Here is a 20,106-nt window from a genome sequence, read left to right on the forward strand (position 1 = left end):
CTACCCAATATGGATATTTTCAAAAGTTATCTGTACTTACTTCCATTTTACAGCTTAAAATGTTGAGGCTGGAAAGGCTTTTAGATTTGGTGGCACTCATATACTGAGAGAGGAAGAGCTGGGATTAAAATTGGGACTGCACAATTCTTCCAGTTCTTTTTCTAAGGTCATTAAATCACTAACACTGGTCGCCCCATTAACATGATACATAAAATGTGGTGAACATATGAATGAAAGGAATCAGATGACTAGGTGTCGGGAACAAAATGCCAAGTAGCGAGGTATCTAAATTAGAATGAGATGTTTCCTCTCGTAGGCAAATATTAAGACACATATGCCAAACCACAGATTAATAGGTAGTAAAGTTCCTTTTCCCATCGTGACAAACCAGATTCTGCATTGAAATCTGATAAACACTATAACTATATAAGTGCATGTTTTGTTGAACCAAGGGAGAAGAAAATCCCTTTGATATAAAACTGTGTCCTCGGTGGAGGTCTATCCGTTTTTGAATGCAATGTTAAGAGTTCTTTCACAAAAGTAGCTATAAAAATAACAACAGTGGTATGGATAATAGCAATTCTTTCTCTAGTAGAACCTGGTCTGTGTTTTATCAGTAGAAGGCAAGAGTGGTGCTGAAAATCAGCACTGTCTTATAATCAATAGTTAGGATTTGTGAGACAGTGATGTATCTTAGTTCATGAAGTAAGACAGTCCAGCCCGCATGCAAACGCATCATCAATGCCAACGGCAGAAGCAGCTGGCTGCATTCACTCTCCTTTGCACCTACTGTTCAGTATCAGAGCACTATATGCAGCTCTGTAACTATTTTTCTGTTTTTAGACAGGGTAATTGTAGCTGAAACATACAGAAAGGGAAAAAAAACATACTCTTTGAATCAAAAGATAGTCGTTGTAAAGCTAAGTCCTAACAGCAAACGTGCGCATAGGAAGGCTGAGAAGAGTGGAAGTGAGGAGTGGAAATTAATAATCTATTAATCTTCTTCCATTAACTACTAAGAATGCTGTGAGAGAATTCAGGGGGTGGCATTCATACAAAGAGAAAGTGGAAAGGCTGGGATTAAAACGGGGACTTCGCTACTACTAGTTCTATTTCTGAGGTAACAAAATCACTGAATGTGCTGTAGATTGATATGAAGGTAAAATGTAGTGAAAACACAAACTGAGTTAGAGTACCTCTGAAGCGTCGAGCGACTGGAGTCCCCAGCTCCAGCGTTGTTTATGAACTGGACAGGACTAGGTGATTGCTCACTGGGGGTCCCTTTCCCATTGGTCCTGGCAGTGCTCTCCACGTCAGGGTCTGAAGTCCCAGAATCGTTGTCTAAAATTTGCAAAAGAATAAATAATTAAATTTAACCTCAGGACTTTCCTTCACTTATCAGGCAATTCTAGGAGTCCCTGGGTGGTGCAAGAGGTTAAGTACTCAACTAATAACTGCAAGGTTGGCAGTTCGAACCCACTCAGAGGCGCCTCAGAACAGAGGCCTGACAATCTGCTTCCGAAAGTTCTCAACCGTGAAAACTCTGCGGAGCGCAGTTCTACTCTGCAACACATGGGGTCGCCATGAGTTGAAATCAATGGGAACTAGTTTGGTTTTGGTTATTGGCACTTCCATTGAAATTATGTCAAGACAAGAAAATCCTATCGCCATTATAAAACTGTTCTAGATGTTCTCAAAAAGTAGTTTGTGAACCTGGGGAATCCTCTAAGACCCCTTCAGGGAGTCTGCAAGGTGAAAACTATTTTTGTAGTAATACTACAATGTTATTTGTCTTTTTTACTGTGTTAATATTTGCACTGATGGTGCAAAAGAAATGGCGGATAAAACTGCTAGAACCTTAGCGAGAATCAGGGCAGTGGCACCAAACTGCATTAGTATGCAATGTATTTTTCCTCCATCACCCATGTATTCACAGCAAACAAATACGCTGGTCTCACTAAAAATGTCCTTAATGAAGAAGTAAAATTAATCACTGTATTAAATCCCACCTCTAAGTACATACGTTTTTAATAGTCTGTGTAATGAAATGGGAAGTACACAGAAAGCATTTGCTGTGGACCAAAGTATCATGGTTATCTCAAGGAAAAGTACGAGTGTGGTTGTGAGTTGCAAGCTGAACTAGCCACTTTTTTGGTGAACATCATTTTTACTTGATAGAAAAATGGACGAAAATACTATGATTATTTAGACTTGGGTATCTGGCAGACATTTTCTCAAAAATGACCTGAATGAGCCTGTCATTTCAAGGAAAACACAGTGGTATTTGCTGTCAGTGATAAAATTTCTAGCAAGAATTAGAAGCTTGGGAAATTGATTTTTCATCAGGAGCTTGACCGCTTCCCAGTACTTAAAAGACTTCTCTGGTGAGCAAGATGGTGAGATTAATGAATGTGTTTTTTATTATATTAGATGATGAAATGCATCAACAGTTGGAAGATCTGCACAACCCAGTGAACCAATATTTTCTAAATGCGTGGTGTTACAAAATCATGCAAGGATAAAAGATCCACTCAAAGTAAAAGACAGACCAACGGCTTTTAACATAACCGAGGATGGAAAGTTCACTGATATGGTTTCAGATCCAAATGGCAAGCAACTTTTAAGAAACTACTAGCTGAGTTTTGGTATAGTTTCAAAGAAAAATACCCACAACTATCCGAAAGAGTTATTAAAATATTCCACCCTTTTCCAACTACAGGTCTGTGTGAGGCCGGATTTTCTTCATATACTTCAACCAAAACAGCGTATTGCAACAGATTGAATACAGAAGCAAATAAGAATCCAGCTGTCTTCTACTAAGACAGACATTAAAGAGATCTGCGAAAATGTAAAACAATGTCATTTTTCACAGTAAATTTTTTTGCTTTGGAAAATATAGGTATTTTTCATAAAAATACTTACGTTTGTAATGGGTTTGACAGTGCTATTTTTAAGTGGAACAGTAAATAAATATTTTTGAGTTCTCAGTTACAAATTTCAATATAGTAAATATTAATAGATATAATCCACATAAACCAAAGCTCTTTGGGATCCTCAATAATTTTTAAGGGTGTGGAGGGATCCTAAGACCAAAAAGTTTGAGAATTTTATGTTCTAGCCAATAAAATTAGAGAAGAAACAGAAATAAGAGGCCTAATTATTAAAGGAAAGGAGCCCTGGTTGCGCAGTGGTTAAAGCACTCGGCTGCCAACCAAAAGATTGGCAGTTGGAATCCACTCTGTGGGAGAAAGATGTGGCAGTTTGCTTCTGTAAAGATTACAGCCTTGGAACCTCTATGGGGCAGTTTTACTCTGTCTTACAGGGTTACTATGAGTTGGAATCAACTTGATGGCAATGGGTTTGGTTTTGAACCATTAAAGAGGATATTAAAATTTAATTTGCAGATATAATGATAATATAGCTAGAAACCTCAAAAGAAAACTACTATTAGAATACGGAAAATGAATATATGGTTAGATAACAAAATAAATACTAACAAACAAACAATAAAAACCAAAAACTCAAACCCACTGCCGTCCAGTCGATTCCGACTCATAGCAACCCTATAGGACAGAGTAGAACTGCCCCATAGCGTTTCCAAGGAGCGGCTGGTGGATTCGAACTGCTGACCTTTTGTTTAGCAGCCATACCTCTTAACCACTATGTCACCAGGTTTCTCAAACAAACAACAGTTTTCCTATACGCCAATTGGAAAATAACATGAAGTAAACCTCATTTACAGTTAACAACTGCAGATATAAAATACACTCTCCTAGAAACAACCTAATGAAAAATGTAAAACCCGCTGCTGGAGAGTCGATTCCAACTCACAGCGACCCTACAGTACAGAGTAGAACTGCCCCATAGGGTTTCCAAGGAGTGCCTGGTGGATTCGAACTGCTGACCTTTTGGTTAACAGTCGAACTCTTAACCAGTACGCCACCAGGGTTTCTGAGAAATGTAAAGGACCTATATAAACTTGTAAGTCCTTTACATGACTTATAAAAACTTTACCTGGGAGCATTAAAGAACACCCAAAGAGGGCAACTTTATTGAAATGTTAATCTTTTTTAAATTTAATTTTTAATCCCAATGGAATAAAAAAAAAAAAAACTTAAAGGAATTTTAAAGATGAGAAAAGAAAAAAATGTACGTATATAGGTATGTACGTATACACGTGTGTATCTATATAAAAATTTTGGAGAATCTGCGTTATTAGAGGATAACATATCGAAAAGGTAAATGATGTAAGAATAAAGCAATATGACAGAGAACATGAAAAAAAACCCTAGAATATAGCATATGATAAAATAGAATATTAAAAATGACCTTACAAACCAGTGGGTAAAGGGAAAACTATTCAATAAATGGTGCTGGGATAATTTAACTATCTGGAAAAATCTAATTTAGATAATCACTTCACCTCATATACCAAAAGATGTTACAGATGGATTAAATGTAAAAAAAAATAAACAAATAAAGCAAACCAACCGAAGAAAATACAGGTGAATAATAATTCATCTTATTTTGGATCTTCTGAGTCTAAAGCGATCGAAGAAAATACAACAATAAAGGCTAATAGATTTTTATCATGTAAAAATGCGAACTATATATATATATATATATATAAAAACCAACATGGAGAAAATTAAAAGGTGAGTAACAAATTAGGGAAAATCTCTGTAATGTATATAAAAGAGAAAAAGTTAATATACTTAATTTGCAAAGAGTTTTTTTTAATGAACTAGCTCTTTAATTAAAAAAGGATCACGTGTACAAGGTAAAAATGCAAACAGGATAAAATTGCTAATATGGCAAAGAAGACTTCTTCCCGTTTCATACTCACAGGCTCTCAGGCCTCCTCTCCCAAGGGAACCACGCTCACACACTGATTTCTCCTGCCAGAAATAAAACGACTACATACTTCTGTGTGTATTTTACTTCCTCCCCTTTTTACACATACAGGAGCATGCCATTCATACTTTGTTTTTTTATTTTGTTTTATTTTTATTTAAGAACATACGTAGCTTCGAAGTCATTCCAAATGAGCAAGTAAGGATTTATCTCATTCATTTTCAAGGCTATGGTCATTTCCATTGTATAAAGGTATCATAACTATACAGAGCTTTTATAAATCAGTAAGAACAAGATGAACATCCCATTATCAAAAAATGGGAAAGGACGTGCAGAGTCCTCAAAAGATGAAATATGGTGGCGCAGTCGTTAAGAGCTATGGCTGCAAGCCAAAAGGTCGACAGCTGGAATCCACTAGCTGCCCCTTGGAAACCCCACTGGGCAGTTCTACTCTGTCGTACCCGAATCGACTCGAAGGCAATGGGTTTTGGTTCTGGTTATATGACCAATAAACACACACACAACACAAGGCTCAATCTCACATCGAAGAAATTCAAACAAAAATGGTTAGATACCATTTTTCATCTATCAAATTCTCAAATGTTTACAAAAAAGATCATTGTTCAGGGCTGGCTACAAGAGGGGGGAATGGGCATTCTCACACACTCTCGGTGGAGTACAAACAGGTACAACCATGCTGGAGGGTAGCGTGGAACAAGCATCCAGGCTCTAAAATGGTTACGCCTTTTGACCATCTGTAGCAATTTATCTTTAGGGACTAATCAGAATCAAACAAAAATTTATGTACATACACTGCAGCATTATTTGATAAAAGTGAAAAAATGAGAAAAAACCATAATGCCCCAAAATAGGAGCATCATAACTAAATTATGGTATGTCCAAAGGACAGGCACTACATGACAATGTGACCTTTACATTCATGCTTTTAAAGTCTATTTAATGACAGAGGAAAGTAGGCATAATAAAATGTTAACTGAAAGAAGCATGATGCAAAACTACATACAAAAGCACAGATTTGACTGGGGTGGGGAGTGAGATGGGGGGAATGGACTATATGTTAACTGATTATTATTAGTTATTTTAATTTTCTTCTTGCCATATTTTTTGCATTTTTCTAATTTTCTATCAATATACTTTTTAAACTTTTTTTGTGGTGAAAATAGACATAACAAAATATACCCCAACTGACCAATTTAAATATACTTTTGAATCAGGAAAAAACAATGAACATTACAAAAAGAGATGTTTTATTCTTTCGAACACAGCCAATATGCACACAGAGCCAATCTGTCCTAGCAGCATTCCTGAGTGAGTTATTATTCTGTATAGAGCACTAGAAAGACACTAATATTACTCACACATTATGGCGTCCCACTTTCTAAGTGCCCATTTTGCTGTGCACATTTATCTTGGAAGAGAAAATTGCATGTGCCCATATGTTCTGATGCTGCAATCTCAACAATGAATTAAAGGACCAAGTGCAGGTGCTTATGCAACCAGGTTAAAGCTGGGAAGGCTTGTACCGGGAGACTCAATTATCTCCGTTACAAAGAGCCCTTCTCTCTCTGCCGTGTGAGAGGCATCTGTCAAAGAGAAATCCCCGTCATTTTCAGATTCTCTTTATCCCCTCTAACAAAAACAAGCCCAGGGAAACGACAGGCAAGTTGCACAAACCCAGTGTTCAGACTTCCTGAGAAACTTGCCTTGAAATCAGAAGTCAAATTCCTGGCCTATATCAGCCTGGACAAAACACATTCCCTGCCAACAGACAGCCCCACACTGATTGCTGGGCACTTCAGGGTAAAACAGAGAGCTTAATTCCATGTCTTCTCTTCAAGAGAGTACAACTAACGGGCTTTATTTTCAACTTGGTATTTAAGAAAGGAAATCTGGAGCCTACCTGTCTTTCTAGGCTTATCTCCTACCCCATACCTACTCCTCCCTTAGGCCACAGCCAGCCAGTTTGGGTTACATGATTGCCCAACAGGTTTGGGGCCTTTTCACCTGCACCTACAACGGCCTCACCTTTTACTTGCACCTATTGAGATTCCACCCCTCTTCAAGGCCCAGCTCAAAAGCACTGTCCTGGAGGAAGCCTACCTCAGCTTTCTAACTGGAATATTCCTTTCCTTCCTCTGGACTCCCAGGGCACCCTGCATCTCTCTAAGATCCCATTCCAGAATTCCTGAAGGACGCAGAACAGGCAGTGGGAAGACACTGGATTTTGTTACTGGAGATGCTTGGATCTGTAGCCCAGGTCCATCCGTTCAGCTGTAACCCCTTTAGCAAGTACTTAACTCTCTGAGGCTTGGGTTTCTCATCTGTAAAGTGCAGATATTAATACCTTCTTTCTAGCATTTTTGAGAACATTAAATAAGAAAATCTATGTGTAGTATTTAGCAATATATTCAACAAATGACAGTCTCCTTCCATATCTCCATGCTTAAATTCTGCCGTATTGGTAATTTTGTGTTCCTGTCATCATTCTCTCCACCCAACACACACACACACACACACACACACACACACGTGTACGCACACACACGAATACAAATGCCGTAAGAACAGAGCTGTGTTTTATTCACCTTTGTTGTCTCATAGCACCGAATACTGTGACCTGTGTACATGTTGTTGTTGTGTGCCTTCAAGTCAATTCCAACTCATAGCGACCCTATAGGACAGGGCAGAGCTGCCCCATAAGGTTTCCAAGGCTGTAATCTTTATGGAAGCAGACTGCCACATCTTTCTTCCATGAAGCGGCGGGTGGGTTCGAGTTGCTGACCTTTCAGTTAGCACCTGAGCGCTTAACCACTGTGCAACAGGGGCTCCTTGTACACATATAACCAAAAAACTTCTTGCCATCAAGTGAATTCCGACTCATAGCGACCCTACAGGACAGAGTAGAACTGTCCTGTAATGTTTCCAAGGAGCGCCTGGTGGATTCAAACTGCCGACCTTTTGGTCAGCAGCTGAGCTCTTAACCACTGTGCCACCAGGGCTCCTGTACACATATAGAAGGCATTAAAAAATATTTGTTGAAAAAAGTTATTAGTAAATTAAATACATCTAAAACATTCAAAACTACAAATGCTAGAGCCAGAAAACCAGATGGCTTTTTTAGAGAATAAAAATGAACAATTAAAGCAGCAGTGAGCTTTTCTCTGAGAGGAACAACTTAATTACAAGTAGGCACATCAAAGTCCCACGTCCCTGCAAACACAACAAATGTGTCCTGGAGAGTCCTTCAGTCAAATGGTCACTCTGGTATTTTCCCCACACCCTCCATAACCATTCTTATTACCTTCTAGCCTTTGAATCTCCTCAGCTGTCACTTCCAGTGTTGGATCAGACAGGGAAGCAACTTGGATGACCTGACAGAAAAAAGAGCAAAATGTGTAGGGGTGTGTGTGTGTGTGTGTGTCTGTTTAAGCAGAGGCAATTCTGTCTTTTATAAAAGACGAAGAAACAACAAACATCAAAGATCTCTTATGTGAAAAAGCTGCCAGTGTCCTCAACTGGAGACTGGATCTCAGGTCCCCTCACACTGCAGAAAATCATTCCAGAAGAAAAGATTAATCTAAAACATTACATGATTAACTTAAAAGTCCAAAAGCATAATTTAGGAGAAAAAATATAAGAGTTTAAATGTACATTTGTATGTATTCTGGTCCATGTATAACATATTGTTTCTTGAAAATGCAATTCTGACCTGCAATAACAACATAGAATTACATCAACAATTCTTCATGTAATAAAGAAATAAGTATGACTATTACTGATGACAGCATTACTTCTACCTATATGCAGTTTTCCTTTTTAAAGCAGTTTTCATAACTTAGCTCACAAGACCCAGATCCAAACTGAGTTACACCAATGTAACTCTCGTTTAGCAGCCAGCCAGACACCGTTGTCCATAATTCTAAATGAAGGAAGAAAACGATTTGCCCAAAGTAACAAACAGTCCATGGTAGAATGACTTGGAAAGGAGCTCAGTCGAAGAAAAGGGAGATCACTTAGCTTCCACAGAGAAGAATGTCCCAACAATCCAGACCCAGAATTCTAGACTCTCAATATTAAATTAACTACACAAGGAAAAATAAAACCTAAGCCATAAATTTGATTAACTAAAAGTAGAATACCCTTTCACCTTACAGAAAAGTTTCATACCACCCTTGTGTGAACAAACACATCACACATCTTCCCAAGGATGAAATACAAGAATCAGAAGAAACCCCTCTGCAAACATTCCCCAGAGTGGAATTCAGAAAATACTCACACAAAGCAGCACAAATGAGACATTCTCTACTTCAATGGAAGCTCATTAAACTTACCAGCTGGGCAAAAGTGGTAACTTTTAATCTCTTGAAAAGTTCATCTTTTTTGTATCTATAATCTGAAAAACAAGATGAGACAAATATTTTTCTAGGTTTATTTTGCTTTCTTAGAGCTACTAATTCATTAATTCTTTCTAGTCATCAAGTTATATGCTATATTTTTCAAGTTATTTATTTGCTTTTACACATACTATCTTGTTTTATCTTCAGGGCAACCTCCAAAGTTAGGTGTGGCAGGTTTTATTATCTATCATACCTTCATTTTTTCCCTTTGCTTTGGCCATCGAGAAGCTTCAGGTTCAATTTACAAGCCACATTTTTGTGTCCAGTGACCTGACCTCTGGCCTTCATTTTATTAGTCCACCCTTTTCCTTTTCCGATGCTGTCTCTACTTTTACCACACTGTATTACGTGCATTTTTGTAAGCTGCCTCGAATACTTTTTTGGAACAACAGGGAATACACGTCTGCATTTTGCAAATGAGGAGAGACCCAGAGAAGCTGAGTGGCCCCAGGCCACACAGCTGGCAGGACGTTTATACCAACACCCTTCTGATTCCAGCCTGGAAAGAGCAATACTCTTCCTGAGGTTACACACTACGCTAGAGACACAGAATAAGAGTCCCTCTCCCTCCGCTCGGGGTACAAAGCTGGGCACAAAGTTATGATTGATCTTGACAATCTCCTGCTATCAGCTTCTCTCCAACTCCAATAAAAACCAACCTGAAACATCACTATTTATTCAGTGCTATCTTTACACATGGGGCCACCATGAGTCGGAGCGGATTCGAGGGCAACAGGTTCCTATCTATACAGTTATGAGACAGAAGTTCAGTGGGGTACGTCTGCACTTGTGTTAACAATTCTTCATATCACATTAAACAGGTTTTTGAAATGGGGCCAATCTCACTTTACCTAGTAACTGCCCCATAGCTGCATGTTAAGAGTTAGCTTCCTCAGAACCTTCCAGAAGATGACTGCCGACTGAAGCCTTTCCAGCACGGACTTCTGCCTACTCTCACCTCTCACTCCTCTTTTCTAAGTTTTCACACTGGCGACCACAACTCCTTAAATATTGCCTCATTATTTCAAAATTACTAAAGGTTGGCTGGACAACTGCTCTGGCCTTTAGACCATAAATATCTCAGAAACCAAGACTTCTAGCAACAAAGGAAAGGATTAAAGGTATTTAAGATGATTTACCTGAGATTACTAATCATTTCCCTGAATTTTCCCAAAAAATCAGCACAGACCGGCTAGCTACTTTGTAGGATAATATGAGCTTGGTTTACCAAACACCTTATGACTCAGAGTCGGAAAATTATATTACTTTAAAAGCTAGCCTTCCATAAATATCAAGACCTTCTTACAGTGAATTAAAGCTTCTCTGTTCTAAAATGTCTTAAAAAGAGCAATTTAGCTAGTAACTGACCATTACTACCAGAAAATTCTTAGGGCAGCCTCTTCTGAATACAACAAGGTAACAAGCCTGCATGTAAAGGAGCTTCTAAAACCTGCAGGATGCAGTTCCAACTAGGCCAAGCAAAGGCTTTAGAAAGAGTAACTGAGTAACTACAGTATTCCACCTAACTGACATCAACTTGCCCACCCAAAGTTACCGATGCAAGTAAAAACAGCAATAAGTCAGCCGATGAAAACAATCAACAGCTTTCAAGTTGTTTGCACCATGACATTTATCCATCGATATCCTTCTGGTATGTTTACATAGTTTTGAAATACATCATCTCCAACTCTCCGCCTTCGAAGTACAAACTGTACACATTAAAACCCCCTCTAAGCTAGAGATCACCTTAAACAAGAAACAGGCTTTGCTGTTTTCTCGTGATTGCCATTTCGAATGTTCCCTGCCCAAGCGCTAGAAACCCGGCTGCACGTTTGAGCCTGAACTCCACGTACCTGGTTCTGGTTTAGAAGGGCAGCCATCATTAGGACTTTCTGACATTATTACTCAGAGATAAAAGATCAAACTAAACGTTTTATAGTAAGTTTGAAATTTTATAAAAAGGATGACTTGGAAAGCTCTGTCAGTCTGTCCTTGCAAGAGCGAACAGAGCTTTAAGAATGGAGCTTCGCAACCGTGGCTGCTCCCGAAATTCCGTGGTGAAGACAAATACTCCTCGTTTCAGATACATTATCAAATTTTGCTTCTCCAGTAAGTCTGGGGTCTAAGTCTGTCTCTCTCAAGTTACTGGAAGGACAGAGACCTGACTATCCAGGATGTTTCACTCTCGGTCCAACTAGTGTCATCTAACCACCAGGAACCAAGAATGGGCTTTGTGAGCCCTCAATAGACACAGAGCGTCTATTTTCCCCAGGCAGAGTTGAAAGAATATTCAGATTACAAAGTTTCTCTGCATTTTCAGGGTTCTGTCAAAACACCTTATTAGCAAAGGGAAGTTGGGCTCACACTGGAAGACAAATCAAAGGAAGTCACAGAACGAGGCTTGTGATTTTACAGAAAGACACAGCATCTCAGGTAACCCGAATCAAGGGACGGGTCTAGAGTGTCGGGAAACAAAGCAATATTCTCCTCTCTTTTGACCCAAAAGAACACCTACAACAGAAGATGGGAAAAGAGAAGGAAGTATCTTCCAAAACGTACATCCCAAACTAGAATCTGAAGTAATTCTAGTCAGAAACTCAACACAAAGTGTGTGAAACGCGGTGATAGGCACCTCCTGTCTGACAAAAGGAAGCCACGGCTTCTAAAGAGGGAGGTGGATTGAGCGTTTCTAAGGACTATATTCCAAAGGTGTTGCTTTGGGGAGAAAATCTCCATTTAAGGTTTAGATATTAAAGTAATCACATTGTAATTTTAAGAAACGTATTCAATAGGGGTTTGGCAACATGGGCAGAATGGGACATTTTTATGGGACAAGTTTCTGGTGGGGACGTGTGAGCTCACCTCACCTACAAACGGATGGGAGATGTAAGATGGCAAACCAAAACAGAAGCGGGCCAGCTGAATGTGCCGGCCTTGAATGAGTGAAGGATGACAACAATGGAACACAGGTGAGTAAACAAGATTATCTTCACAGTTTAAAAATGTAATATGTATATTATATAGGAGTCCCCTGAGAGTACATGTTTATATATAAAATGTTGGGCTCCTGTTTCCTATCATTAGCTAAATACTCTCCTAACACGAGGTTCTCCTACTTATGCTATGGGCAAATCCATCTTAGAAAACAGACGTTTCTGCCTCTTTAATTCTGCTCTTGATGTGTAGCGTTTACATCAGCTTTGGACACAGAACAAACAATGACGATTTTGTGCAAGGGCCATGCACTCAATGACTAGTAGCATATTTTTGCATTTTAAGATTAGTTTAAAAAAAGGATGGGCATGAAATACAATTTTTAATTAAAAGAAAACCAGACTGCAGTGAGTTGATAATGCATATACTACTTTAAGAATAAGCTCTTTCTTTCTCACATCTTTCAGTCTTTCATGAATACTCTCTGATTTATACTCAAAGGGATGCTATGAAGGTATTATTTCCCTGTTTCAGGTACAGAGAAAGAAAGATGACAGGAAAGATTAAGTACCCTGAAAAAGGCCATGAAGACCACGGTGCAATCAGACGAGAAGCTTGGGGTTTGACTGCTTAGCTAGAGCTCTGTTATGGATTGAATTGTGTTCCCCCAAAGTATTTGTCAACTTGGCTAGGCCATGATTCCCAGTATTGTGCGATTGTCCACCATTTTGTCATCTGATGTGATTTTCCTATGTGTTGTAAATCCTACCTCTGTGCTGTTAGCGAGGCACGATTACAGACGGTTATATTAATGAGGCAGGACTCAATCTACAAGATTGTGTCTTAAATCAATCTCTTTTGAGATATAAAAGAGAGAAGCAAGCAGAGAGACAGGGGGACCTCATACCAACAAGAAATAAGAGCCAGGAGAATAGCACATCCTTTGGTCCTAGGGTCCTTGCACTGAGAAGCTCCTAGACCTTTCCCCAGAGCCGACAGAGACAGAAAGCCTTCCTCTGGAGCTGGCACCCTGAATTTGGGCTTCTAGCCTCCTAGACTGTGAGAGAATAAATTTCTCTTTGTTAAAGCCATCCACTTGTGGTATTTCTGTTCTAGCAGCACTAGATAACTAAGACAGGCTCCATTCCACCAAATCTCACTCCACATTCCAACATTACCATCTATGGGATGTGGGGTAGATCCCTGGGTGGTGCAAGTTTTTGCACTCGCTCAACTACTACCCTAAAGGTTGGCGGTTCAAACTTACCCAAAGGTACCTCGGAAGAAATGCCTGGAGATCTGCTTCTGTAAAGATTACAGCCAAGAAAATCCTGCGGGGCACTTCTACTCTATTACACACAGGATCTCCATGAGTTGGAATCGATTCAAAGGCAACAGGGTTTTTTCTGTATGGAATGTGGGTTGGGCAGAATGCAGACTCATAGGCCAGAATCTTAGCAGCTGGTAAGGATGGTACACAGTGTTTCCACCTCCTTCTAGGCACCTGCCAGGCTCCTCTACCTCCCATGGCTCCCACCACGGTGTCAGGTAGGTCTCAGGCCCCACACCTACAGTGTGTGTTAGCCACGCAGCATAGTTAGGGTTATTAATAAACATCCAACTTATAAAACAGCTACAGAGTTCCATTTTTCCCAAACCATCAATAGTGTTACTCACTTTTTTTTATCTCTTCTAGCTTCTCAGTGTATTTAGTCATACTGCTACCTAAAGACAGAATAAGAAACAGATATGGTGATGATGGTTGCACAACATGATGGATGTAACTGTCATGGAATTGTACATGTAAAAAATGTTGAAATGACAAATGTTTTATTACGTATGTTTTTATCACAGTTTTTTAAAAAGGTAAATTAAAAACAGTATGAGTGAAATATTGTAATATACAAAGGAGAAAACCCAGATTTTTCTTGAGTTATTTATTTCTGATGATTGGACCTTGGTTTCAAATTCTCATTATTAAATCACTTACATAAAAAATGCACCATGAAAGGATGGTTAACACACAACAGGCACTCAATAAACACTTGATTTTTTTTTTTTAAGAGAGAGATTAAGGATTTTAGGTTTGTTTTTAATGGAAGAAAATGAATAACCCTGTGAAAGCAGAATGGAGAACAAGTATTCCCTAAGCCTTTCTGGGACAGAGACTATGGACCTGAGGCAAATGGGCCACACAGAGTAAACAGTCTTTCGGGTTATCCAGCATCACTGACACATGAGGAGATGAGGCAATGTTTTGTATATAAGCTGGGTGCACACCACGTAAACATCTATAAGTTCCCGGAGGTGCGGCTGGTTGCTTTATGTCAATTTTTTTTTTTTCTTTTGAGTCAAAATTTCCCTCTCCTTTTACGCCCCTGTAATCTCTTTGTGGGAAAGATACACAGTGGAGGAGAAAGAAAGAAGCGATGTTCTTTGAATGTGCACAATGTGCCTTTGTGGCTACCCAAGCAAGCCTTGCCTCTTGCTTTGTCCTTGCGGGTTCCCGCTCTTTCCTGAACTCGGTCCCCCACCATGCGTGCTGATGCTGCAGCCTGAACTAGACCACACAGTCTGTAGACTTGCATCCACAGTGGGTTTGACTTCCTGAGAAGTAACAGCACAGTCCCACCATGTAGAGAGTCCCCAACCCTCATGTTTTATGGTCTGGTTCTACAACACTAGGTTCTAGCCAAGGTGGTTTGGAGAGTTTTCCTACATTAAAACCAGGCCAGGATTATTCTGGTTTCCAAATGAACTAAATTCTAGCTCTCAAGCCAGGGGCTATTATTTTTTACTGGGCATGCTTCAATATGATTCAGTTCAACCCAGCAAGCTCTATCTGGCACCTAAAAGGTATAGGGGGAGAAAAAGGAAAACGTTCAAAATAATTTCTCATTTGTGATACTGTGCTCAAAATTTTTTAAGCCTTGACAAGATCTGGTCAAATTCAGCCCCAACTTCAGATAAAAGAAATGCTTCCAATTCATGGCCTGGACTGGTGTTTTCAAGGACCATTCTGAACTTTTGGGTCAGAAGCAGAGAAAGAAAATCCTTGCTGAGAAACCCAAAATACATTTTCAAAGACTAACTTAATTCATCTGTTATTATTAAATCTTTACCACGAATACATCATGGAATAAAATTCCACTGAGTTTTCTTTTAATTCCTCTTAAGACACATACTCTCTATATCAGGACCTAAAAGGAGTATTTGCTGCAGTCCTAGATACAGACTATATCCTTCCGAAAGCTCGGACATCAACGAAGACGGCCCAGGCCGCTCCCAAGGGCAAGTCTTCTTAAGAGACACACTGAGTATGTATCAGAAGAGGCCCAAATACCACCAAAAGAACAGGATTAGAACCAGATATGATCTTTTCTAGGTTCTTCAGACTGCAATTGACCTGAGACGTGACCAGATCTCCAGAGAGGAAACCAGAAGTTCTTCCTGAACGGAGGCTCGAACTCACCTGGTCAGTACAATGGGGGAGGAAGACAGGTCAAAGCAGTATGTTGTTCATCTTCCCCCAACCCTATTCTTAAAATATTTTCCATGGTAGCTTTTGGATATATGTTACTGAGCCTCCCACAGCTGCATGTTGTAAAATGCTGCAGTTACTTTCTTTTGGCGAGGTAAGCTTTAAGCAGTCTACTCAGAAAACCGTAAGGAACCCTGGTGGCGCAACGGTTAAGCACTTGGCTGCTAACCAAAAGGCCGGCAGTTCGAATCCACCCAGCGGCTCCACAGGAGAAAAAAGTTGGCAATCTACTCCCGTGAAGATGACAGCCTAGGAAACCCCATGGGGCAGTTCTACCCTGTCACGTGGGGTCACCATGAGTTGGAATTGACTCAATGGCACCTAATAACAACAATCAGGAAACAAAATGGATTATGACTTATCCAATGATAAAGTAAGTTAGTAACTAAGCCAATACCAGTATCCCCAACCTCCTGGTTTCTGATAGAGCTCACAAAAACACAAGGCTTCTCCAGTTGTGCTGTTTTGAAAAAATGACTTAACTGCGAGATAAATATGTAGGGAGTATTATTTCCTTAACAGTAGCAAGTGGGAACCATTTCATGCTCTGAATTCCCTAGGGTTTACTACGAATGGAAAACAAGAGCCAACCTTATTACATAGTCTTTATTATTTAAAAACCGTATTTCTAACTTACAGCAGTTTCTACTAACAAAGTGTTTAAAATCCATTTCTCTTGTTATCAACATTTTCAGAGTATTTATGGAGCACTTCATATTGTATTGGATCCCTGGTGGTGCAGTGGTTAAGAGCTATGGCTGCTAACGAAAAGGTCGGCAGTTCGAATCCACCAGCTGCTCCTTGGAAACCCTGTGGGGCAGTTCTACCCCATCCTACCAGGTTGCTATGGGTTAGGGTCGAAATTGACTCTAAGGCAACTGGTTTGGTTTTGGTTTTTATATTGTATCAGCAGATTCTCACAACCACCCTGTGAGGCAGGCTGGCACGTCTACTGGTTTTTGTTTTGTTGTGCTGTTTTCCCACAATAGAAGGCAAAGAAACAGTCTTTTGCAAAGTGATACAAATATCTGGCAAAATTAAGAACAAAACCTAAGAGGTCTATTGATGGAGAGCTCTTTCCATTATAGTCATTCCTTCTATCTAAGCAGGGGATAAGAAGAAAATAGAACATTCCTGCATTGCTTCGGCTGCAGAGCTAAGACACGGCAAGGCTGACTAAACAACATGAAAATCCCTAAAAGTGATTTTAGAAAGTGTGCAAAGTGGCATTTTTTCCCACTTCATATACTGCTTGCATCTTAATTAAGCAGCTTATCTTACTAGATCTCATTTCATCTGAAAAGAGTTTTTGACCACCTTTTAAAAAGACTAGAAATGAATCAATTTTATAATTCATTTTATAATTTTATAATTCAATTTTATAATCCATGGCCAGATCTGAAAAATCTCCACTACCTCAAAAGAGGATTACAAACATTATTGAGTATCTGACATACGAAGTTTTTATACATTCGGTCAGAGGCGTCTAGGAAAACCACAAATTCCTCTTTGTGCTGCTCATGAGCTTGAAGATCGATCTTCAGAGAGGGACCTCATACCACCAAGAAAGTAGTGCCAGGAGCAGAGCGTGTCCTTTAGACCTGAGGTCCCTGCACTGAGAAGCTCCTAGACCAGGGAAGATTGACAACAACGACCTCCCTCCAGAGCCAACAGAGACAGAAAGCCTTCCCCTGCAACTGACACCCTGAATTCAGATTTCTAGCCTTCTAGACTGTAAGAGAATAAATCTGTTTGTTAAAGCCATCCACTTGTGGTATTTCTGTTACAGCAACATGAGATAACTAAGACACACGTTTGTTTTATACATAAGCAAGATGCCTAAAAGACTATCAGCAAACTAATTTTTTAAAAAATTGAAATGACACACTAGTGCCAGATAAATTTTCCTAGATAAACCTCTGATAAAAAATGTCAGTGGCTCCCTAGTGCTTACTGAATAAAGTTTAAACTCCTTGCTCTGGCACTAAAGGCCTGACAATTTACCTACCTCTTCAATCTCGCCTTCATTACTAAGCTTGACAAACTCTCTTCTAGTCTTTTCAGTTCTCTAACGTGTCACCTTGTTCACATATTTGAAACAGCTCACCCAACTGGAAACGACATTTCCCTCCTCAGATCTCCAACAGCCCTGCACTTACCACTCACATGGCGTTCATAGTGTACTGCCTTCTTTGTGTTCAAGTCTTATTATCTCCCGTTATACTGAGAGCCCAAAACCACTTACACACGCACACACGACATCTTTATCCCTTCCATTGTCCAGCATAGGTTGCTGCTGTGCGCCATCAAGTTGATTCCGACTCATAGCGACCCCATGTGACAGAGTAGAACTTCCCCATACGGTTTCCTAGGCTGTAATTTTTACAGGGGCAGATCACCAGTCTTTTCTCCTACAGAGTGGCTGGTGGGTTCAAACCGTCGACCTTTTGGTTAGCAGCCGAGCTCTTATTCATTGTGCCACCAGGGCTCCTGTCCAGCATAGGAGGTACTCAAAAAATATCTGCTAACTGAAACATGCTATGAAGATCTACTATTTGAGGAATTCTTATTATGAATTCTTTTGTAATGCAAATTATCACACCCCAATTTGCTTCGAGCTTTTGTACACTTGATTTTCTTTAAACTATGCACAGCTTGATTTATATACAGTATGTACTACTTATATGATCCATATTGTTTCAGGACTCAGGTAACCTAGAAATGTATAAGATGATGTTTAGCTCCCATTTTGTTTACAATTTACATTGTAAGAAAAGGTATGTAACAGAAGTTTTATAATTAGTATCAAGAGTGACATTACAACTATATCAATAGGACTAGGCACAGACAGAGTACAATCGATTAACTGAGTGACTCGCTCATTAGATCTTTTCCATTGTTTTCCTATAATGTAATAACATTATTTGTACTAAGCCAGTAAGAAAAATAAGCGGCAGTAATCTAAAGTGGGTAGGATTTATAAGGCGCGGACTCAGTTGCTAAGAGACAACTCCGTGGCTTTATTTTTTTTTCAATATTTCCCTCCTCTGCAGAGAAGTTCTTTCGGCTCAGAAGGAGCAGAGAGCGTGAAAAGAGGCACAGTGGTCCTTTGTTAATCTCAGTAAGTTAATATGTGTGTATAATGCTTTCTGGCTCGTAAAAGGCTTTCACATACATTTCTTCATTTGACATAGGAAACAGAATTAAATACCAAAGAAAAATGAACACAGTAATTAGTCTGGGATGAGTCTGAGTGCATAAGATCAAGGCTATTAGCAAATATTCAGGAAAAGTAATGACTAAAGAAGAAAAAAGGACGGAACCAGTTCTTATGGAGATAAGGAAAGGAAAGGGAATTTTAAAAAATAAAAATAAGGCTAGGAAAGACCAAGTGGAGAAAGCCTAAGGAATTTGGGAGAGCTGAAGAAATTAGAAAGTTGACTGAAATGCGAGGATAATGGCGGCAAGGCGAGACTGTAGGGGGCTAACAAAGAGAGGGCCTGTGGCTTGGAAGGTGTTCTAATCAGCCTGCAGGGCTGCAGAGCAGGAGCCCAGAGAAGGCGCTTGGGAACAGTCGAGAAGCCTGTGGTGGTGCCTGAACAAAATGCCGTCACAGGCTTCATCAGAGCAGAATCCATTCATGGCACAGGCTGGCAAGGCTGCGGAGTGGCGAATAAACTCTCAGGCACCTATGGAACAAAAGAGATATTTGAAGTGCAAGATAATTCTGAGATTTCTATCCATGGCTGTACATCAAAGTTTGAGTTTATCAGAAAAGTAGAGCCAGAAGTACAGAAATAAAAAAATAATCTTTACCCAGGAAGAAGATATCAGCCGTTGAAGAACTCAGTAGGAGGCGATTTGCGCGAAGACAGACGATAGCACAGAATTCTTGATTTCTTGTGATTTACTCTGAACTGCTCACTGTTTGGTAAGAAAAGATTAAAGACCCATCTATTTAGCCTAGAAAAGCTCACACATTCCTGTGCTGTTTCCACTCTGACTGCAGAGCTTAAACGCATACCACAGATGGGAGCGCCTTCCGCTCACTTGGGCGGTAAGGTCACTCTTGTGCTTTCTTAACCAGGACTCCTCAAACCCTCTGCACTTCATGGCACACATATAAATGACAAAACACTCTGCTCGGGGCTGCCCCAGGCCCTGATGGCCCCCCAGAGGGCTGAAGGGGTCTGTATCTTGGCACATAACTCACAGGCCACTGCGAACCAGGTGGGAGGTTCTCCCAAGACACAATGAGGTAAGTCACAAAAATGCATAGAAAAACAACGGTAAAGAAAATCTCTAATTGACTTTAAAATAATTTTCAAATATGAAACAACAAAAAATCAAACACCATAA

At 39.8% G+C, this 20,106-nt stretch overlaps 1 protein-coding gene across 1 annotated transcript in view; it reads right to left on the reverse strand.

Annotated features, from left to right (window-relative positions):
• CEP41 (centrosomal protein 41) overlaps window positions 1-20,106 on the reverse strand; it is a 52,039-nt gene that overhangs the window by 4,535 nt on the left and 27,398 nt on the right. The window contains exons 3-6 of the mRNA XM_004382678.2: window positions 13,884-13,931; window positions 9,207-9,268; window positions 8,177-8,246; window positions 1,197-1,341 (exon numbers count right to left, since the gene is read on the reverse strand). Coding sequence (XP_004382735.1) covers window positions 1,197-1,341; window positions 8,177-8,246; window positions 9,207-9,268; window positions 13,884-13,931 — 325 coding nt within the window. The remainder of the gene's footprint in view (window positions 1-1,196; window positions 1,342-8,176; window positions 8,247-9,206; window positions 9,269-13,883; window positions 13,932-20,106) is intronic.

The sequence above is a fragment of the Trichechus manatus genome, unplaced genomic scaffold (assembly GCF_000243295.1).
Source record: "Trichechus manatus latirostris isolate Lorelei unplaced genomic scaffold, TriManLat1.0 scaffold00097, whole genome shotgun sequence".
Classification (NCBI taxonomy): domain Eukaryota; kingdom Metazoa; phylum Chordata; class Mammalia; order Sirenia; family Trichechidae; genus Trichechus; species Trichechus manatus.